This window comes from Nannobrachium achirus (genome assembly GCF_963921795.1).
Source record: "Nannobrachium achirus genome assembly, chromosome: 9".
Classification (NCBI taxonomy): domain Eukaryota; kingdom Metazoa; phylum Chordata; class Actinopteri; order Myctophiformes; family Myctophidae; genus Nannobrachium; species Nannobrachium achirus.
The window spans coordinates 49319347-49343498 of record NC_137818.1 but is presented as its reverse complement, the minus strand read 5'-3'; the positions used below and the strand labels follow the sequence as shown (position 1 = coordinate 49343498).

The following is a 24152-nucleotide window of genomic DNA, read 5'->3' as shown; positions in this document are numbered from 1 at the left end:
AAAGAAAACCGTAAGTCTAAACAAACAGTAAGTATATAGGCCTACAAAGAAGGGGCAGGGTAGGGCTGGGCTGGGCTAGGTTTGTTTTCTTACCAGTTGCGAACGGCTGCTGCCTGTAAGTGGTTTTTCAGGGCAATTTTAAAGGATGCTAGGGATCCACACTCCTTTAAGGCCTTCGGTAAGGCTTTCCACATTTTGGTGGTATAGCAGAAGAACGAGTTTGACCCTTTGTTGGTTTTGACTCTGGGTTGAAAGTGATCTGTGGTGATGCCTCTGGTGTTGTAATTATGGACATCCTTAACGTTTATAAAGTATTTTGACAGGTACTTGGGTATCATAGTGGTGTAGTGTATCTTGTACACCAGGCCCATTGCAAGTCATCTACTCTGAGCCACCCCACTCTTAACTGGTGAGGTGAGTCTGATAGGGAAGGTTAAGCAGGACCCTAATTAGTTTATTTTGGGCTGTTTGGAGTTTAGTTTTTAGTGCTTTTGGGTTGTGGGTACATGGTTAGAATTAAAATGTTCAGACAAGCCCTATACATAAATGTGGTGTTCATGAGGTGCAACAGCAGATGGATACATCCACTGTAGCCTGGTAGGCGAGGTTACATCCACTGATACTGTAATGTTAAGGTACATAATATAGAGTACAACGACTTGCTTTCAATTCAAGTAGGCCTAGTCGGGATAATACAATCTGGGAAGAAAAGTCCTTACCAATGTGTTTGTACTAGTAACATCTCTCATAATGAAATTCAGTTTCCCTAGGGGAATCTGACAGCTGCTAGCAAGTTGGGGTCCCATTCACATATAGGCCTGCACAAAAGAAATATGCTTTTATGTGAAGGGTGTTTGAAAAATTATCGAGCAGGGGTTAATCAGTCTCTGAGTGGTCTAATGATCTGACTTTCAGCAGAGAGGTTCCATATTCAAACCCCAGTCTACCTGTATTTTGATGATGGAGTACTTTGGAATGTTCTTTGTAAAGATATGCATGAGTGATTGAAAATGCACTGGGCACCCAGTGTGTTTGGGTGGCTTAGTTGTTTGTTTCGTAGTTTTGGAGATATTTAACTTTTAAAACTTGAATCTGAAAACTTTGGCACCTCGCTGTTAACTTTAAGCACCCAATGCATTTTCAATGACAATGGCCTTTTAAAGGAGCGATAAATCAAGCCATCCATGTCAATTGCTCAGATGCAGAGGTGCTAGTGCTGGGATTTGATCCCATGACCTTTTGATGATGAGTCAAGAGCTTTTCTAACAGAGCTCAGAATATGTGAGTGCCCAATGCATTCATAAAGACATTTTGAGTCACCCATGTATTATGTTTGCATAGAAAATTCCAAAGTAGTGCATCATTGAACACTGGGAAGACTGGGGTTTGAACATGGCACCTCTGAGCCAAAGAACTAATCATTAGACTACTATACCACCTCTCAGGCACTCTTGGCACATCTCTGTCTCTTATTTAACATTTACTTTTTTGTCAAGGCTAGAACAATAGAAATGGGCTCTGTCCTTCTGAAAGGTGATTGTGCACGCACATTAATTCCCAGTCTGGAAAGGAAGCCTCATGCTGGCGCTATTGCAGGCCGATTTGTGTTTTTACCTATAACTCCACCGATCAGTGTAAAACATTGTATATGCACTCCCCAAGGCCAAGGAAAAACCTTTGCTCTGCATTTTTCACATCTTCCTTTTAGGCTGGATTTAGACTGCACTCAAATCTAGCCTGAATCAGATCCGAGTCACATCCAGATTTGAGTCTGATTGGTCACATGGAACCAATCATATTCCAGTCTGGATGTGACACAGATCTGATACAGGCTGGATTTAGACTGCAGTCTAAATCCAGCCTTATAGTGCCATCAGGATGCCAATCTATGTCAAACACATCTATGCCACCCCTTTCACATTGGCCCGTTATAGCTCAGACCCACGGATAAGTACCCGGCCCGTTGCAGGACTCTGACGTGGCGTCTCACTGATAGTCTGCTGATGCTTCAGAATCAATCAAAACAAACATGCTACTGCCATTCAGCTTGACTTCGGTCTGTGGCAATTCTGAAATCTTTTTGGCATCAACTGCAAAAACATGGTTAACATCACTGCTGTTTTTATTAACAAAATCGAAATAAACATGACTAACAATTGTTCCATTGTTGCAAAACTGGACCTCAGCATTTCCAACCCCTCTTTTATACCAGGTGGATCCTAGAGACAATAACCACATGGGGGAAAGAGACTGGGAACGGAAGCAGATAAAAAGTGAATGGTATTATTTACTAAGTTATATCGGCAGTTCTAGCAAGGAGTGCAAGTACTGCAGTAGAGACAGGTGACAAACTACTATGTTAGCTGGTTTAACAGTGTTTTCAATTAACAGAAATTGTTAAAAACAAATTAGTCCCTGTGTGTTATTTAAATACACATTGTATAATACAGATGTTATGAACACATGCACCTTAATGTTACCGAACAGACACCTCCAAGCCTTGATGTAATAATTGGAAACAGTTGTGTACTGGTATGCCTGCAAAGGGCCGCCCATCTATTTATGTTGATATAATCTAATGTGGTGGTAGTTCTACTTAACAGTAAAAACAGTTGAAGCTTTACTAAACATAAACACATCAAAAATGAGATAACAGTCACAACAATTGGTCTGAAAAATAACAATTAAACATGTTTCAATTGTTCAGACCGAGTATGAATCATCATGTGCTTCTTCAGATAAGAAGCTTTACTGAATTGTTTGTTACAAACTGCACAGGGTAAGGACTTTTCTCCTGTATGAATCCTCATGTGACTTTTTAGTTCACACCTTTGACCAACGCCTTGGTTACAAACTGTACAATGAAAGGGGTATTCCCCTGTGTGAACCATCATGTGCAGCTTCAGATTACCACTTCTCCTGAATCTTTTTTCACAAAAAGCACACGGAAAGGGCTTTTCCCCTGTATGAATCCTCATGTGTTGTGTAAGCTGGGAATTGGAAGCAAAACTTCTGCCACAAACCTCACAAGTAAAGGGCTTTTCCCCTGTATGAGTCCTCACGTGTTTTGTAAGAGCGCCATTTGCAGAAAACCTTCTGCCACAAATTTCACAAGTAAAGCCCTGTGTATGAATCCTCATGTGTTTTCTAAGAACACATTTTAAAGAAAACCCTCTGCCACAAACTTCACAAGTAAAGGGCTTTTCCCCTGTATGAATCCTCATGTGTTGTGTAAGCTGGGAATTGGAAGCAAACCTTCTGCCACAAACTTTACAAGGTATGGTCTTTTCCCCTGTATCATGAGTCCTCATGTGCACTTCTAGAACACGCCTTCGACGAAAACCTTTGCCACAAACCTCACATGTATAAGTCTGTGTATGAATACTCATGTGTTTCTTCAGATGTGAAATAGAGAAAAATCTTTGTTCACAAACTGTACACCTCAAGGTCTTTTCCCTATGAGTCACCATGTGTGATCTTAGGCGACTCCCATCTTCACAGACTTTGCCACAAACTGTACAAGTATAAATTATAAAGGGGGTTTGCATTAATACATGCTTCTGCAGATTTTGCTTTCTACGACTAAAGTTTTTCTTTTCATCCGCATCTTCACTCTTGTCTGTGAGTGATGTCATCATTGATCCATCAGTCTCTTCTGGTCTCTGAGGTAGCTTTCCCTGTTCCTCTTTATTCTGTGGAGGCTCTGATTCTTCCTGAACCAGACTGGGGCTTCTCTCCTGCTGTTCAGGAGCAACCTCCTCTTTACCCACGATGGGATGGTGCAGGAAGGCTAGACAACAGATGACACGGGAGAAACCCATTAAATGTTTGAACACACATTTTTACATGCAGTGTTTCCTCTATTGTACCCATGTGAGAAGAACTTCCATTATAAATAGATGCTCAATTTCTTAACCGTGTATTCTCTTTTATCAAATAATTATCGGCTACAAATAGATACATAGTTATAATTACATGACAAATTCTTAAAAAAAAAGTATATTACAACCAAAATATTATACTTGCCAGTCTCTTTACACACATTTCGTTTTTGTGAAGGCAGTGCAGACAGCACAAATAAGAATAATAATCAATTAGCATTCATTTTAGGCCTGGCCCTACCTGGGCAGAATTTGAGAACTCTAGGGTGCGTTCTGTCTACGACCAGTCTCAAAGTAATGGTGAAAAATAAGCATAATACAGCATCGGACACAGTTTGGGCCAAAGACCCGGCCAGATCGGGTACATTTTCTCCAGCTCCATTTTAATTCAGCTCCATTTCAGGCCGGTTACAGTAAATCAGAATTTTTCTCTGGGCCATTCGGTTAGGCTCCCATTTTTTGGAACCGTGCTACCCTCTACCCTGCATTTTTCAAATCTGCCTTTTAAAGCGCCACCAGGAGGCCGACTTATGTAAAACACGTTTCTATGTTTTACTCCTTCAGATTTTATCCATATTTCATGCAAATGTACACATGATGTCTGTACACATGATCTCTATAGTCATGTGACCAAGACGGATATCGTCGCCATTTCATATTCCAGCCCGATTGGCCAAGATTGGATTCCAAAGTCTGCAGGATTGGTCAGTTTTGAACAAAATGCCTCACATCATGAACACAACGTGCTATTTCTGTGAAATCTTGCACGCACATTCCCACTAGGTCTAGGAAAAATGCCACCCTTTTCATATAACAAAATCCCTCAAATCATGAATGCGGTGTCTGATTGCCGTGAAAGGCCGAAGAAGACATGGCACCCTTTTCACTTTGGCCTCTTACAGCGCTACCAGGAGGCCACAATAACCTACCTGACCTGGTGGAGACCTGTGCTCGGAAGAGCACTACTCCTAGTTTCAATTGATTCCTCCCCACACACATTTCTGTGTTGTCAATGCTGTTGAATCCTACTGACTCACCTACTAGTGAGGAGCCCCCACCGGGAGAACCAAGGGGCCTTCCATCTCCTCAGGCACACAGGTGCCACTCAAAACCGTGGTATGACAATTATCACTGTCCCGTCCAGCTTCCCTCCCCTGAATGTAGACACTCAACAAAGCCAGACGCACCACCAAGGGGGATTTGGACCCATGACCTCCTCTGTGAGCACCTTCAAGTGATATCTTTCTAAACATGGCTAGATACATATATAACGTATGATATGATATAACCGAACAAAAATAAAGGGAAGAAAGCATGAAACTTACCGAGATCCAGGTGGTCTTCAATCTCAACTTCAATTTCAGGTACAGGTTCCTGATTAATAGCAATGGTCCTGGCAGGCACTGGATAGAGACAGAAAGAGACCTCTGAATCAATCTCAGAACCTTCACCTAGGCATGAGCAATTGAATGCAACACTCTCAAACAACACTAGGCATAACACAATGATTACAGCACAGTAGAACAATATTGTTTGGAATGATGCCTCATGTCCTTCCTGCCACCGCACTAGATCTTAAGGCCACGCTCCTTGAATCTAAGCACGCACACACGGCCGTCTTGAGTGGCAGCCATGCATCCAAACACGCCCCGCACACCATCCTCAGTGATTCTTATGAGACATTTGCCCTGGCTGGTCCAGAGCGTTAGCGAATCCTGGATAAACGCAGTTATACTGTACATACACGCACAACGCAATTATTATATTTATATTTGCCAGGTCCGCTGCCACTCTTAGTTCTTTCTTTTAGATAGCCTTAATCCACCCTTGCTATGAGGCTAACGCAGTTACAATATCAAGGCAATGACACACAATCTACACCAGTAAGACTCCCTAATCGGGAGATATTGGTCGCTTATCTCCACAAATAGGCCAAAAGTTTGTTTTACCAATTATCAAGACATACGGGCAGTTGACAGTTTGCCATGGTTACTCATTGAAGTTGAATCTCCATATATGGAGATAACCTACGCATCACACTAAGTCTGACCTCACCAGCCCATATTTGGGCATGAGCAACTTATGTCTCCATATATGGAGATATGATGACAACACACAGTCCTCAGCCGATGATGTGGCGTGATGTCATACAATACACAAACGAGCCCTACAGTATAAAGGGGCAATTCTTGCCAGGAAAGAAGCATTTCTTCGACTCAGACATTATCGCCAGGGTTGGCTTATAGCAGCTGTCGGTAGGACCATATATGGATTCTGTTAGTGTGGATCTCCTAACAGGGCATCATCTGGGATACAATCCCTTTTATGCCCATATATGGAGATCCTTAACAGAATCCCTTTTATGCCCATATATGGAGATCCCTAACAGCATCCCTTTTATGCCCATATATGGAGATCACTAACAGCTAACAGAATCCCTTTTATGCCCATATATGGAGATCCCTAACAGAATCCCTTTTATGCCCATATATGGAGATCCCTAACAGAATCCCTTTTATGCCCATATATGGAGATCCCTAACAGAATCCCTTTTATGCCCATATATGGAGATCCCTAACAGAATCCCTTTTATGCCCATATATGGAGATCCCTAACAGAATCCCTTGTATGCCCATATATGGAGATCCCTAACAGAATCCCTTTTATGCCCATATATGGAGATCCCTAACAGAATCCCTTTTATGCCCATATATTATGGAGAAATCCCTGCTCTGAGTCTCTGACATCAGTGTGATGTCACCTGTTTATGCCCATATATGGATATCCCTGCTCTGCGTATCTGGTTGCTATGGTAAACAGTTGGTTGCTAGGGTAAAACAACATGGTTGCTATGGTAAACAGTTGGTTGCTAGGGTAAACAGTTGGTTGCTTGGGGTAAAACCATGGTTGCTAAGGTGGTTGCTAACGTACACTAACAGACCAGCAACAACAGACTGTTGCCACAGCAACGTACACAAAGGTTTGTGTACACATGTGGTGTGATGTCATACTGATGCGGAGATATGAGCAGGGCAAAGGTGTGACGTGTGACGTGTGACGGACGGACGGACGGACGGACGGCCGGTGGAGGTTTTCATAGTAAACTGCTCCCTGACGGTCGCAACAATTATTATACGTGAGTACACCCCTCTCATTTCTGCAAATATTTAATTTTAATTATATCTCTTCATGGGACAACACTGAAGAAATTACACTTTGATACAATGTTAAGTAGTCAGTGTACAGCTTGGATGACAGTGTAAAACCACCACAAAGTGTAACTCCGTCCCTCCGTCTGTCTGTCAGTCTGTCTGTCTGTCACACCTCACACGTCACACTTTTTCCCTGCTTATATCTCCGCAACCATTGCCCCGATCCATGCCAAATTTTGCACACACGTTCCTTGGCTGCCAAACTACAACCTCCAAGGACCCCCGGAGCTCCAGGGACCCCCAGGTCCCTGGGGGACCCCCAGATGTAAAAAATGACCAAATGCGCAAACATGACCAAATGACCACCCCAACGGGGCTGCTCACGGGGAATTCCCGGGGACCACCGACTCCTGGTGCTCCAGAACGGATGCAAAAGTGGTGGCGCCCCCAGTGGAGGACCCCCTACACTGCAGCTCACATAAAATGCCGTAACTCCGGCTAGGAGCGACCGGGACAGCCGGGCCCGGTACTTATTCGTCCGCCTTGCCGGCGCGGAGACCCCACCCCTCATTTCTCACATGGCCCTCTTCTAGCGCCACCATGAGGCCGATTCTTGCAAAACACATTTTTGGACACTGCTCCTACAATTTTCGCCCTAAAATCACGCAAATCGGTACACAGTATGTCTACACTCATCCCATCAACATGAATCTGTCCCATATAGCGCCACCTCCAGGCCGATTTTTAAAAACACATTTTTGGACACTGCTCCTACAGATTTTGCCCTAAAATCACGAAAATCACTACACAGTATGTCTACACTCATGTCATTAACATGGATCAGGAAGATTTTGGCAAAACACATTTTTGCCCTATTGGTGGAGATAAGTGACCTACGGTCGCTTATCTCCCGATTAGGGAGCCTTACTGGTTTTATTGTCTCCTCAACTTAACAGTCTAAACTGTTGGCAACAAAAGTGAGTAAACCCCTAAGTGAAAATGTCCAAATTGGGCCCAAGTGTCAATATTGTGTGTGGCCACCATTACTTTCAAGCACTGCTTTAACCCTCTTTGGCTTGAGCTTCACAGGTTGCCACTGGAACCCTCTTCCACTCCTCCAAGACAACATCAAGGAGCTGGTAGATGTTAGAGACCATGCGCTCCTCCACCTTCCGTTTGAGGATGCCCCACAGATGCTCAATAGGGTTTAGGTCTGCAGACTTGCTTGGTCAGTCCATCAACTTTACCCTCAGCTTCTTTAGCGAGACAGTAAGTAGTCTTGGAGGTATATTTGGGGGCATTATCCTAAAGGTTTTCTTTTATCCACAGGTCCCAAGTACCGCACGCTGCTGTTATCTATCTATAAGTCTACGTCTGTTTGTTTGTGTTTATTTGTCCACATTGTCGTCATCCACTGGGAAAACCCTTGGAAAGAGAGTGATGTCATCAATCGGGTGATGATGTCATCATCACCACCATCAATAGGCATATTGATATGAGGCATACAGTATATAAGGGCCATGAGAGGGGCCGTCTATGCCCGTAGCATAGCATCATGTCATAGCATGACATGATCTACAGGTTTTCATACTAAATACGACCTACAGTCGCAATAAATAAAATAAAATAATAAAACTGTACATACCAAGATTGCGCGACTTGATGTCTGGTTTCAACCCGGTGGCTTGCATCGGTCCAATGAGGGATGGCTCCTGGGGCTACACTCAATGTGAACAAAATAAAATCACAATTATTGACAATATGATTTGCTACATTACACCAGACCATAATCCTAAAAGCCTGTGTGCTGACTGACAACACTGGGAGTACAGTGCAAGTTTTCTTGGAAGTGTGTGGATAACGTCTTTATCACCTCCTAGGCTCCTCACAACCATCAAAAAATACATGCAAAATACAAGTTCAGCTTCTCAGTTATTTTATTTTTGTTGGCGAGTACATAGGGCGGCAGATGGATCCCCAATCCGTCAAATGGGGGTGCAGCTGCATATACAGTGTCGGTTACCCGTTTAATGCCGACGTGAGAGGAAAACGTTTTATTGTGTACTATTAATGGTTATTATATTGTATCTGTAGGCCTATGTAATGCGTTTCAAACTCAATTATGCGGTTTCTTTCACATGGTTTTGGCCGATTTGGTCTCTTTTTTTATTGAATTGGGCCGGTTTTAAGTTGTGCTTGGGCTGGAAACTGTCATTCTGATCTGGCAACCCTGAAACCAACTCCTCCTGGAGCGACATTCATTTGCTCATAGCATTGCAGAACAAAGATAATGTGGCCATGTTGGATTGGACTGGCTTTTATCTGTCATTTGAACCCAGGTTGTGCACTTCCTGCCTCTGTGTTCCCCCAATTAAAAAGTGCTCCCTTTTTTGTTTTAGTGGTATCCTTTCCAGTCTTCTCCATGTGGCCAAAAGTGGCCAAGAATGCAAATGGAAATGCTATGGGATTATAATCTGTTATAGATTTTAGCGGCACTTTGGGCTCACATAGAATGACAGACATGCCACTGGAAGGACACCCAGTTTAGCCCCTAGCTGGAGAGGGAATAAGGAGAATGTTATTTTGTGTGTTTGTCATATTATTGTTGTGGGATTTTATTGTTGTGGTTGGTATTATGTTGTAGCTGTGATTTGTTACATGCAGCTTTTATTGGTTGTGGGACATGCGTTGGTTTATGAATGTTTGTACTGATTGTGTTTTATGCCCTTATGTTTTAGTTTTCACATTGATTTAATAAAGACCATCAAATCATCAGTCGGACCTCCAACTTCATTCCAGCCAGGGTGTGCTAGACTACCCCCTCCAACTGTATATACATTCACCAATTTGAACTGTTTTTAGTGTGAACTGTGAACTGTACTGTCATGAAACATTACCTTTTCCTATGCAATCTAATAAATACTTCAATCAATCAATCAATCAATCAATCGTAACATGGTTGTCTGTGTTTGGGTCAGGCCTGACCAAAAAAGAATTTACTACAAAGCCCAACTATTCCCCAAATATTTAAACTCCTAGGATAAGCATATCGCCACTGTCCAGCAGAAACCTCGTAACTCTTTGTAAACTAAAATTCTGTCTCATCAAGACTGACGCACAAAACTAGTGTGAATAGCAGATCTAAAGCACACAACATGCTTGTAAATCCGCTATTTTCACTAGTTACAAAATAACAATCTTACCTCAGTAATACTTGCAGTTGCAATACGCCGTGCAGAGCGAAGTATGGTTGGTGTGGTACGAGCAGGACTTGGAGCGGGCGACGCTTCTTGGTTAGAACAATTGTGCTTCATCATGTGCTTCTTCAGATGAGCATTTCTGCTGAATCTTCTATTACAAACTGCACAGGGTAAGGTCTTTTCCCCTGTATGAATCTTAATGTGAGTTTTTAGTTCACATTTTTGACCAAAGCCTCTGTTACAAACTGCACAACGGAAGGGGTATTCCCCTGTGTGAACCATCATGTGCAGCCTCCGATGAGTACTTTTCCTGAACCCTTTTCCACAAAAAGCACACGTAAAGGGCTTTTCCCCTGTATGAACCCTTGTGTGTTGTGTAAGCTGGGAATTGGAAGCAAACCTTCTGTCACAAACTTGACAAGTAAAGGGCTTTTCCCCTGTATGAGTCCTCATGTGCAGTTCTAGAACACCCCTGTGACCAAAACCTTTGCCACAAACCTCACAGATGTCCTGCTTTTCCCCTGTATGAATCCTCATGTGTTGTGTAAGATAGGAATTTGAAGAAAACCTTCTGCCACAAACTGTACACGTAAAGGGCTTTTCCCGTGTATGTGTCATTTTGTGTGCTTTTAGGTGACTCCTATATGCAAAGCCTTTGCCACAAACTTTACACCTCTTTTCCCTATGAGTAATCATGTGTGTTTTTAGGTGACTCCTACTTATACAGCCTTTGCCACAAACTGCACACGTAAAGGGGTATTCCCCTGTATGAGTCATCATGTGCGCGTTTAGCTTACTGCGATGACAACAGCCTTTGCCACAAACTGTACACTTAAAGGGGTATTCCCCTGTATGAATGAATATGTGCGTCTGCAGAGTTTCCTTGTGAGAAAACGCTTTGCTACAAACTGTACAACTAAACCTTTTCTTTTTATCAGCACTCTTGTCTGCAAGTAATGTCATCATTGATCCATCAGTCTCTTCTGGTCTCTGAAGTAGCTTTCCCTGTTCCTCTTTATCCTGTGGAGGCTCTGGTTCCTCCTGAACCAGACTGGGGCTTCTCTCCTGCTGTTCAGGAGCAACCTCCTCTTTACACATGATGGGATGGTGCAGGAAGTCTAGGCAAAAGATGACATGGGAGAAACCCATTAAATGTTTGAACATAACATTATTCCATGCAGTAAGGAGCCTAACTTATTTCGGTTCAGGAGGGCTCCCCTGACCCGAAATGATTTAAGTTCGGGGGGAATCCATTCATACTCTCTTAACGGCTAGTGCCGAAGTCGCTTGTAGTCCGGGAAAAATGGGGGTGAACGTGGATTCGCCTGTAAAAGTTTTTTTCTCAACTGATTCTTGTAGCTTGGGGTCACCTCTTAAGGATTCAAGAGGATGACCAGTGATATCCATTGAGCATTTTTTATTATTAACCCCTTAATGCCTGAAACATGGGCTCCCATTTACTTTCTATACAGGAGGAAAATATTCCCATCGACTTTAGTGATGAAAAGTGATGAGTCATCACTTTTCAGAGTTTTGTGGGTGTTGTGGTGACCCGAAGGTCGCCGACCTAGCTAAATCATTAGAGCATGCCCTGAGCTACATCTGTGCAAAATTTTGCACTTTTAGACTGATTAGCACGAGAAAAAAAAACCCTAAGGCCTCCGACTAACATGAATACTCACCCATACGTGTATTGTTTTCTGAGGCTATTTCTAGCCCACGGAATGTTTTTTGTGCAAAACAAATGCCTGCAATGGATTCAGCATCATGACAAACCCCTAGTTAGACCCCTCAGATCCTCCTTAAATACCCCGAAAAATAATCTTTTTCTGGGTATTTTCCTCCTGTATAGAAAGTCAATGGGAGCCCATGTTTCAGGCATTAAGGGGTTAATAATAGAAAATGCTCAATGGATATCACTGGTCATCCTCTTGAATCCTTAAGAGGTGACCCCAAGCTACAAGAATCAGTTGAGAAAAAAACTTTTACAAGCGAATCCACGTTCAGCCAAAAATCACCCTTTTTTTCCCGGACTGTTAGCAGGACGGATACATATCTGACTGGTCCTCGCTGCTGCACGCTGGAGGTCCAGTGAGCAGCAGCACCAGATGGAGATGGGGTCTCGATCTCTCTCTCACTCACGCTCGAGCTGTCGAAAACATTCAATCTACAAGCTCACATTATAGATGTCCGGCCTCTCTTTCTGCATGCATCACAGTCACAACTTGTCACAGAGCTTGCAGATCGGCTATAAACCACAGAGGTAATATAGGCTATCAACACGGAACGGTAGCAAGGTTGTGTTTACTTTAAGCTCTTATTTTCTCTTGCTGTGTGTGTGTGTGTGTGTGTGTGTGTGTGTGTGTGTGGCGCGCCAGCCAGAGCTAGAGCCAGCTGATGTATCCGTTATGCGACGCTCAATACCACACAAGCATTTGGAAGTCGTGTGTCTCCCTCCCAAACGACCGCTGTTTCCTTGGCTTCACAGCCGAAAATATGAACTTGAAGCCGGGCTGAATGAATGAGAAGACACCGCTGAGTACCCAAATTAAGTCGGGATGTAACAACCTTTCGGCAACACAGAGGATCTGAGTTTAGTCGGTTGATGCTCCCCCGACCCATATTTGGGTCTGGACTCTGGACAGTGCCAAACCGAAATAAGTTAGGCTCCTTATAAGACTCTGAATCGACCCTTAACCGTCTATTCTCGTTCATCAAAGTCAATTATCTGCTACAAAAATAATTAAAACTATATTACATCAATTATTATATTACAACCAATATATTATACTTGCAAGGCTCTTTACACGTTTTGTTTTTTTGCAGGCAGTGCAGACACTGGGGGGGGGGGGGGGGGGGGGGGGAGACACACACTATTCTGATGAGGAAGGACAAATGTCTATTAGTGTTAGTTGCTCCTTCAATACTACAAATTGATTGTACTATAATAAGTTTAGATACCATTCCAAGTAAATATAGTTCTTGGCCTAAGAAGCAAATATAAATACATATTGAAATAGCATAAACAAGACAAGCTTTGAAGCTTTGTTCAATGCCAGTTCCAAACAGGAAAATAATGAGAAAAAACTAAAGTAAAATAAATGTTTGGTGCTCTTTTAATTTCGTAGTGCATTCATTTACACAAAAGATGCTTTTAGTGTGGGAAATTAATACTTTTTTTTTTAAGAATCGTTCGGTTTGTGATACAAGCACCAAATTTTGCATAAAGTTTCCTCTGGACCTACTTTTCCCAAAAAGCACGTTAGCCACTCAATTTCTTTTTGAATGGGTTGGGGTCCCATTGACTTTCTATACAGTAAAATAATACAAAAACATAAAACTGCTTTAAGTAGCATGTGAGGGGTCGAACTAGGGGTTTTTAATGATTCTGAATCCAATGCAATCATTTGTTTTGCACAAAAAAACATTCCTTGGGCTAAAAATGGCCCCCACACTACTGTGAAAAGTGATGACTCATCACTAAACCATAGTTTCGTGGGGCCTTTTTTAGCCCAAGGAATGTTTTTTGTGCAAAACAAATGCTTGCATTGGATTGAGGATCATGAAAAACCCCTAGTTTGACCCCTCACATGCTAGTTAATCTTTTTGTATTATCTTACTGTATAGAAAGTCAATGGGACCCCAACCCTTTTTTAAATAAATTGAGTGGCTAACGTGCCTTTTGGGAAAAGTAGGTCCAGAGGAAACTTTGTGCAAAATGTGGTGCTTGTATCACAAAGTGAACGATTGTTTTACAAATTTCCTGGGCTATTTAGGAAGTGGCAATGAAATGCAAAAAAGTATAACAACAAGTCAACAACATTAAACAAGAGTTGTGAGTGATCTGTTTTTCTCCCTTTTTTGTAGGTTTTTAACCTCTTTTCTCCCAAATGTCGTTATTGTCTCAACCAGGCCGAAGGGCATGGGGAGACTATGTTTTGCACCTGTCCGTCCGCGTGTGTGTCCGTCCGTCCGTGTGACCTGTCCTTCTGTCTGTGTGAACAGCTAATCTGTGGCACCGTTGCCACAATGGCAGCAAAACTGTGCATGCACACTACCTGGGTGCCAGAGCAGAACATCTGCCCCAGGTTTTTTACATGGGTCTGTTATAGCGCCACCAGGAGGCACATTTTTGAACAGTACTCCTACAGATTTTGTCCAAGGATCATGCAAATCGGTACACAGTATCTCTGATAGTCATTAAATGAAATGGGTCTTTCAGATTTTTCATATTGCATCCTGATAGGCTAAGTTTGCAGAACAAAATGCCTCAATCATGAACACAGATTGTGATTTCCATGAAAATGTACACACACCTTCTCATTGGCCGAGGAAGTAATGCCGCTTAAACATTTTCAAATCAGCCTAATTTGTGTTTTTACCTATAACTTGAGGCATTTTGTTACAAAAATGTGTTTGGAAAAAGTCAACCTGTTGGTGGCGCTATAACAGGCCAATGTGAGAAGAGTGGCATGTGTTCCTTGACCTAGTGGGAATGTGCGTGCAGAATTTCTCTGTAATCACAAGCTGCGTTCATGATTTAAGTGATTTTGTCCAAAATGGACCAATCCTGCAAACTTTGGAAGCCAATGTTTGCCAATTAGGATGGAATATGAAATATCGGACAATATCTGTCTTGATCACACGACTATAGAGATACTGTGTAGTGATTTGCATGATTTTTGGATAAAATCTCAAGGAATAATAGGAATAAATGTGTTTTACATAAGTCAGCGTCCTGGTGGCGCTATAAAAGGCAGATATGAAAAAACCTTCGTTTTTCCTTGGCCTCTAGGGAGTGCACATACAAAGTTGTACACTGATCAGTGGAGTTATAAGTAAAAACATGAATCGGCCTGTTATAGTGCCACCATGAGGCTGATTTGAAAATATTTAAGTGGCATTTATTCCTCTGCCTATTGGGAATGTGCATGCACAATTTCACCAAAATCTCACACTGCGTTCATGATTTCAGGCATTTTATTCAAAACTGACCAATCCTGCTAACTTTGGAAGCCAGTTTTAGCCAATCAGGATGGAATATGGAAGATCGGACAGATCCATGTCGATCACATGACTGTAGAGACACTGTCTACCGATTTGCGTGATTACGGACGGACGCACAGACTGACGGACGGACAGGGGCGAATACATACTCTCCCCCATGCCTTTGGCTGGTGGGAGAGGGAAGAAAGCATGAAACTTACCGAGATCCAGGTGGTCTTCAATTTCAACTTCAATTTCAGGTACAGGTTCTTGGTCTTCAATTTCAACTTCAATTTCAGGTACAGGTTCCTGGTCTTCAATTTTAATTTCAATTTCAGGTACAGGTTCCGGATTAGTAGTAGTAGTAGCAATGGTCCTGACAGGCACTGTAGAACTGATTGATTGAAATTGTATTAGAAGTTTGCATAGGAAAAGGTAGTTGACAGTACAGTTCACTGGTACAACCTTACGGCTTATTTACATAGGAAACCATTTTTTTTTTAAACTAATGATGACAGACAGATAGAACACAGTACTGTGCAGAGGATATTCATCAATAAGAAAAATAATGGTAAAACAAAAGATAAGAAAATAAAGAGAAAATAATAAAAAGAAATGGGGAGGTAAGTATGGGCTCTGGCTTTTACCAGTTTCTAGTGACTCGAAAGTGACTTTTCAGGCTGGCCGTTTTTAAAGGAAGTTAGGGATTTACATCCGAATCTCATTGATTACTGAATATCTGAATTCACCCATGGCTCTGAGAAGGCTTTAACCTTGATTGTTCTCAAGGGAGCCATGGATTTTAAAGAAGCTAAGAATTTGGATTTAGAACCCATCCATGCTTCATCTATCTGTAAACTCGCAAGTTCAGGGGACAAGTCTAGATTCACCAGTTTGTGATTGAAGGTCTCTCTAAGGTCTCTCTAGAGTAGGTTTTAAGGTTTCCAGCTTCGACCGTTTTGTGACTGCCGGCTTTAGGTTTATGTATTTGACGGGTACAGTAAATCATATAATGATCACTTAGACCGCATACAAGACTTTACTTTACTTTATTTGTTTATTTAGACGGGACAATGCATATTAATGAACACTACATGAAAGCAATGTAAATAAGCCGGAATTAGCAAGAATGCTAAATTTCATCCGTAGTCCCCACATGAAGACAAAACAATACATACCAACAAACAGTAACCCTACATTAGGAGAGGGCGCCTAAGAACATACATACAAATACTATTTTTCCTCAACCAAGAGAAAACAACAAAACAACACATATTACTAGCAGTACCCTACATTAGAAAAGAAAAGTTAAAAATATACGTACATGACATGAGCTGTACTCTTAAAACTATACATGGTCACAGGTTTGATTGTCAACTAACCATTTTTTTAGATTGAACTTGAAGGATGGAAATGACAAACAGTCTCTTATTGTTAGAGGTAGGTCATTCCAGATTGAACATCCCTGCACTGAAAGGGTGTTTTTTCCAAAAGCGGTTACCCGGTACGGTACTTCGCAATCCCCTCTAGTGATTGCTCTAGTATTGAGTCCTCTATCGGGCTTCCTTTTTATGAATTCCTTTAGGGGAGGTGGGCATAGACCATTTAGGGTCTTATATATGATACTGACCTGTTTAAATACCTTAAAATTAGCGAAACTCAAAAAACGGTACCTCTGAAGAATATTACAATGGTGATATGAGCGGGGTTTCCTATCGAATACCTTAAGCGCACTCTTATATAGCTGTTCAATGGGTTTGAGAATCGTTATACCTGTGCAAGACCAGTTTGTGAAACAGTACTCAATGTGTGATTGGATCATGCATTGGAGATAAGATTTAGCAGCACTAACTGCCAAACAAGGTCTGATTTGTTTAAAGTTCTGAAGGTTGAACTTGATTGTGTTTGTAACCTTTTTTACATGTTTTTTAAAGGTTAGGGTTGAGTCTAACATGACCCCGAGGTACTTGAACTCTGGCACAAGTTCAAGTTCCTCTCCACCCAGAAACACATTTGATGACTCCATCACAACTGGTCTTTTGGAAAAAGCCATGCAGACCGTCTTTTTTGCATTCAGGAGCAGGCATGAGTCTGTAAGCCAGTCCTGAACGCTGGTCAGAACAGAAGTTAAAACCGTTGACACCTCTGCATAGCTCTTTCCATGAGTCAGTATAACCGCATCATCTGCGTACATCTGGATATGTACATCTTTACATACATCAGGTAGGTCGTTTATGAACAGAGAAAACAGAATTGGTCCTACTATTGATCCCTGGGGGACACCAACCGAGCAAGTGTGATAAGGAGACTTGATGCCATTTATGCTTACACACTGTTCTCTATTTGATAGGTATGATGTAAACCATTTGATGGCCTGTGGGGACAAGTTGAAATGTGTTAGTTTGGACAAGAGGACCTGATGGCTGACAGAGTCAAATGCTTTCTTGAAATCTAAAAATACTGCCATTGCGCATGGGGCCTTGTTCAAAGCACACTTTAACTTTTCAATGAATAAGCAATTTGCTGACTCGGTGGAGTGGAAGGCTCGAAACCCAAACTGCATAGGATGCAGAGGGGTGTAGCCTTTGTCTAGATGTTTAACAATAGACTTTACAATCCACTTTTCAGCCACTTTTGATATAACAGGTAAGATGCTTATGGGTCTATAGTTTGATATGTCCGTTTTTGAGCCAGATTTGAATATAGGTGTTATAACAGCAGCTTTCCACTGAGTTGGGACAGTGCATTTTCTTATGGACAGATTTACCAGATGTGTGATTGGTGCCACCAGAGAGACAATATTTGTTTTAAGAAAGTTTGTGTCAAGCCCGTGTGCATCTTTAGCTTTGGATGCTTTCAGTGATCTGACAATGTTTGTCACCTCGTTTTCTCGTGGTGATTTTTAGATTTGTCTGCAGTTACAATGAGATCTATGATGGTTTCAGATAGTTCACTCACCCTGGTGGGTTGGGTAATAAGCTGAGTGAGGCTGTATAGATCACAGAGCTTATTGAAGGATTTAAAGATGGTTGCGTCTTTTCGGAGCATATACTTGTTCCAGTCATCTTCATCTGCAGGCTGGAGTCCCCAGACTGGTCTAGAATTAAGGAATAGAATAAATACTTCAATAATTATTTTGAGTATAACTGAGTAAATAAGCCTCTGTCGTCTTTTACAGAAGTAGTGGAGTTATGTCGCAAGGCTGCAAGGCTAGAGACAGAAAGAGACGTCTGAATCAACCTCAGGACCTTCACCTAGGCATGAGCAATTGAATGCAACACTCTCAAACAACACTAGGACTAACACAATGATTAGCCCTATTCACGGCCCGCCCACCTACTTCCGTTTCTCAGCATCCCCCGGGTGCTGACTTCAATTTAGAAGGGGAAACTATACTGGACTTAAAGCCAACAAATCGTTATTTCTAACGGTAAAGTAAATTATAATGCTTTGTGCCGTTTACTATCTTGTGTTCTTGATCATGCTAGCCGTATTTTATACTTTACTATTCGGAAATTGCATTAGATTTGCGATTTCTGTGCTAACTCTATAGGCTTATAGTAGGATTTTCCCCTTCAAAACGGGACTTCAGCACCCGGGGGATGCTGAGTGGGCGGGTCGTGAATAGGGCTAATTACAGCACAGTAAAACAAAGTTGTTTGGAATGATGCCTCATGTTGAATAAATAATTGACATGATCTGCAGGTTTTCATACTAAATGAGATCTACAGTCGCAATAAATCAGATTAAATAATAAACTGTACATACCAAGACCGCACGACTTGATGTCTGGTTTCAGCCCGGTGGCTTGCATCGGTTCAACAAAGGATGGCTCCTGGGGCTACAATCAATGTGAAAAAAATAAAAAAATAAAATCACAATTATTGTTAATATGATTTGCTACTGTGCTACATTACACCAGACTCTTATCCTAAAAGCCTGTGTGCTGACTGACAACACTGGGACTACAGTGCAAGTTCTTTGAAGTGTGTGGATAAAGTCTTTATCACCTCCTCACAGCCATGAAAAATACATACAAAAGTTCAGCTTCTCAGTTATTTTACTTTTGTTGGCGAGTACGTAGGGTGGCAGATGGATCCCCAATCCGTCAAAAAAGGAAGAAAAAAATAAATTGGGAATGGGAATGGGAAAAGTGCTGCAAAATGCTTGTTCTAAGTGAAAGCCTCCTCTTTCATTGTTCAACTTGCTTGATTGACAACATATTGGTGTTGTTATAATTATGTGATTTCTATTTAGCCCAGAATATACTGACGAATAAGATAATAGCATAACGTTCGTACAGTGGTTCTCAAACTTGTTCATGTCAACCACCCCCAAATCGCTCTGGGAACCCATCATCAAAGAAAGGGCGACGCCCACTCGGTCTGGCTCTCTTCCATCATTGACTCTGTCTCGAGATTGCCCCCAAATTGACACTTGTTAAGCCCCTTTTCGACTGCAGCTTTAGCACCACACTACACCGCACCACATAAAAATATCTACATCTTCCATTACACAAAAACAAATTGACCTTTTTAACTGTGATTATAATACACTATTAAGTATTAATGTATTATTATGATAATTAAAATACACTATAATAGATTATAATAGTGGTTATAACACAATAGAATCTATTATCATGTATTACACAATATCAATCACCGCGGGTTGTTTCCATTGGATGCCGTTTTTCTCCATATACTCCAATGCATTTCCCCATCTTTAAAGCCCTTTATCTCTGATGTTTGTTTTTATGGCTAAAACTCTGGGCGTGGCTGGAAACATGACCAAATTAGATCGGCAATCAATAGCTAAATACTACACTGGCCCATACTAGGTGGAAGTACAAAACTTCCTGACTACGGTCATGTGACCAAGTGACGTCATTACGCATGCACTGACGCGTGATTATGGATCCCACTGGGAAAGATGGATAACCACGCCCCGGACTCATTTTTGAAGCTTGTGATTGGCTGAACCGGACGTAGGGAGCGCTCCGTTGTAGTCACTTGGACCGCGCGAGGTGCACCAAAACCCAATTATCGTTGCGTTTATCGTGCGCTTGCCCAGGCCGCATAAATAGAGCGATTGCATTCACCACGGCTTCGTAACTCGCGCGGCCCTGGCCCGCTCTTCGCGGGCACTCGCGCCTGCGGCGCTCGGCGCGAAGAGCAGGACCAAGGTCCGCTGGCCTTCGCGCCGCTTGCAATGTCGTGGACAATAACTGAAAACGAGCGCTCTATGCCGTTTCCATCCATCTTTCCCAGTGGGATCCATAATCAGGCTGCACTGACGCAGCAGGGCTGTTTGCAATAGAATGGAGGTGGACGTCAATAGGCTAAAGCCTATTGACGTCACACACATACACACACGCGACGGCGACGTGGCGTGACATTGCAAAAATACGTTATTTCTCATAACATATTATATGTCTGCATGTTTACGTTAGTGCAAAATGGTATTAAAACGTGAAGAAACGGCACTATTTCATAGTTTATTAAAATAATACGAGTCGAGTCTGACTCCGCCATGACAGTTTTCACGGACCAATCAGAGTCCACTAGACTCTCACGTGGGCAGAGGACACCAATCAGAGTCCACGAGCGAGTCTCACGTGAGCTCAAGAGCTCTGTTTGGAGGGGACTGGGACCGGACCGGACCAGCCACACCATGTGCCCCAAGCATACAACCCTGATTGGCCCATTCAATGCGCCCTCTCTTTGGGCGCTTTCGAAATAGATTAAAATGTGTGCAGCTTCAGTCCACACTACACACCACCCACCAGCAGGGGGTGGTGATGTGCGGACTGAAGTGTCAGGCTAGACCTGGGCAGCCAGAGGGCATAACTCTGGCTCCTTCTAGGGGCAGCCAATGTGTTAAGGTTAGAAAATCAAAGAGGAAAATGAATGGGGTCTAGTGGAGAACAAATATTTTTGGTACCTTGCTGGGGGAAAACAGTGCAACTAGCGTCCAATCATGGGATCTTTCTCTTCCGGGAAAGCTTCATGAATAATCCAGGCAACAACACCCCTGGTGCAATACCCCTGCAATTTTGATACCTTCTGTAGTATCCTTCCTTTTTATCCTAGGGTTCAGAACCATTCAGCCAATCAGGTGAGTCTGTGTGTATACAAACAAACACCCCCCTACACTCTTACAGACATCAAACAGGCCGTACGTAGTCTTTGATGCTTTCATTGACTAACGAGCTATTGACACTTGTATGGCTCAATCAATTACCGCAGTTCAAAACCCCTTTGAAGTTCAGAGGGGGGCAATTAAAGCTCTGGTTAGGCTTTAGCCCCCCCCCCCCCCCCCCAGAAATGGAATCTCTCCCTGCAATCCAACACGTGTGATAGAGGCTGGCACCGCCATAGCCTAGCAGCAGCTAGACATCCCCACACGTTAAAACAAGTTAGTTAGCTGCATTAGTATAGGCTGGCCCCAGGCTAGCTCTGGTCCATCGCTTTCACCTCCCGCATTGCTCCCGGTGAAGCTCTGACAGACCCGTCGGGAAACGCATGGACTCGAGATTGTCGGCCCCGCCGAGCGCTCAATACTAGTGAAAATAAACAAAACCGTTTCACTACTCAGCAAACCAAAGGTCGTTTTGCGCTGTTGAAAGTCTATTCTCCGCGGTGGTGAACCCCTCAGCACCCCACCTACTATATAAAATACATTATTTTTGTCAAGAAAAAAAACGCACCCACCTCGAGCCACCTAGCGGCCACCACAGATACAATGGTTCACAACCCGGAAATAAGCGGCGGTCGAGTTGGATGCACTTTATTTCATGACAAAAATAATGTATTTTACAGAGTAGGTGGGGTGCTGAGAGGTTCACCACCGCGGAGAATAGACTTTCAACAGCGCAAAACGAGCTTTGGTTTGGTGAGTAGTGAAACGGTTTTGTTTATTTTCACTAGTATTGAGCGCTCGGCGGGGCCGACAATCTCGAGTCCATGCGTTTCCCGACGGGTCTGTCAGAGCTTCACCGGGAGCAATGCGGGAGGTGAAAGCGATGGACCAGAGCTAGCCCCAGGCTAGCACCGCCAGGCAAGGGTTGCAATACCTCCCATAGGCAGCCAATGCATCAAAACAGTTTTTTGCTATCTGATTATATTAAACGACGTCAAACTCGCCAATATTGCGGCTCTATGGAAAGCTTGAAGTATCCTCTTTCTATCTGCAATGTGATTGTTTCTGTTTTTTGGGGGATTTCACACTTTTTGTCAAAGACCCGCTGATATGCAGCCACAGCCACATTATACTGTAGTTCCTTGGCTATTTGATATGCAAATCACCAGGGCCGTATTTGATTCTTCTCTTTGTTGAAAGGTGTGAGATCTATCTCTCTCTCTCTCTCTCTTGCCATGCCCCCTTGTATTGATTCGCAGAAATCAATACAAAACGAACGGATTTGGCCATGCAAGGTTTCCACCAGACGACGACGATATTCACAACAAAATAGCAATCTTACCTCAGTAATACTTCGCCGTGCAGAGGTTGGTGGGCGAGCAGGACTTTGTACAGTTGCTGGCATTACACGTTTCTTTTTCTCATCCCTCGATGGTGAATCTCGGGTCATTGTTTCTGAGAGAGAGGAAGATGACCCATGGCTTGATGAGTCTGAGCTGGTCAACGATGCAGAAACGGGATCATCGGGCGACGCTTCTTGGTTAGAACCATGGCCAGATGCTGCTGCTGCGCCCGACACTGCTTGGTTAAATCCAGGTCCATTTTCTTCCTCTTCCCATTTTCTGAAAATCGGTAATGCTGTTTCCAACCGCTTTGCTAGGTTTTCACACTTAACACAAGAACGACATGATTTGCTCCGACGGTCAGTCAAAGTCAAGCCTATATTGCAGAGTCGCTCGAAAATATTTCTGTCCCTCGGATCTTTTTTCCTCTCAAAAATTTGTGTAGTATGTCTAAGTGTTCCCGATTCAGTTCTCAATCTTTCCTTGCAAAAACGACAAAAATCGTTCACGTCCATTTCTCTCTCTGTCACTATCAAAATCTTTAAGATCAACAGACGGAGTAGAGTAGGCAGCTAGGCTTTGTTAGCGCTGTAGTTCAAGGCAGACTAGTATTCCATCATGATTCCATCCAGCAGCAGGCTAGATTCTCTCGACACTGCCGGCGCTGCTGAGTTACGTAGCAGGAAGCACAGCTTTAAGCCCGCCCCTAACCTTGCGTCACTAGGCTTTAGCCCGCCCCTAGGAGTGATCTACGCCTGCAGCGTGATTATGGATACCATTGGAGAAGATGGATATCTGTATAATTCTGTTCTTATTTTCTCCTTTCTCAACTATTATAAAAGCTTTTAATATTGGACAGGTGTGCAGTGTGCTCTGTTAACTGAATAATGTATTCAGCTGGACATTCCTTTCTTGTGTCCCGACTAAAACACTCACCTTCAAAAGGGATGATTAAGTTCCACAATTATATAATAGGTCAGACGAACAAGTCCTTTGTTCATCAGTCGATTTTGATCATATGTGGAACATAAAAAAATATATACAAACAATGATACAAAGAATAAAAAATCTGAAATTCAGTGCGTGATACCACACTGAACTACGCATAATCAAGTGAATACTGGAAATGTGGCGTAATGGCATGGATTTCTAGACAAGAGGGCAATTATTTCAACATAAGATGCTGCATTCAGGTTCAGGAGAGTTAGGACAATCTTATATACACTCTGGGACAAGGTAATTCTCTTGAATGCTGCCTTCAGGTATGGCTTGGAAAGAGAGGATTTGCATTTCTTTCACCATAGTAAAAACTGCATTCATGGTCTGGAAAGGGCACTTTTTACAGACAAATAAAAGCGTGATTTGTATCATATCGCCATTAAATGTATTGTTACACCCCTACAAAATAGGCATCAATAACTTTGTCCATTCATTTTTACGGTCTATGTA

The 24152-nt window shown here is 42.6% G+C and overlaps 1 protein-coding gene and 1 long non-coding RNA gene across 2 annotated transcripts; both read right to left on the bottom strand.

The window, feature by feature from the left end:
- Positions 1–2370: 2370 nt before the first annotated feature.
- LOC308291285 lies at positions 2371–10488 on the bottom strand. The gene is made up of 4 exons (XR_013962325.1): positions 10237–10488; positions 8679–8751; positions 5207–5284; positions 2371–3790 (listed from the first exon to the last, which is right to left on the bottom strand). It is a non-coding gene; the product is annotated as an uncharacterized lncRNA (long non-coding RNA).
- Positions 10489–10514: 26 nt separating this feature from the next.
- LOC308290934 (uncharacterized protein) lies at positions 10515–22923 on the bottom strand (the record flags this gene model as incomplete). The annotated part of the gene is made up of 6 exons (XM_080732850.1): positions 22703–22923; positions 18988–19060; positions 18178–18316; positions 15441–15613; positions 10732–11351; positions 10515–10550 (listed from the first exon to the last, which is right to left on the bottom strand). Exons 1-6 carry the CDS (start codon positions 22808–22810, stop codon positions 10515–10517), a joined length of 1149 nt encoding a protein of 382 aa, XP_080588976.1. The 5' UTR covers positions 22811–22923.
- Positions 22924–24152: the final 1229 nt, after the last annotated feature.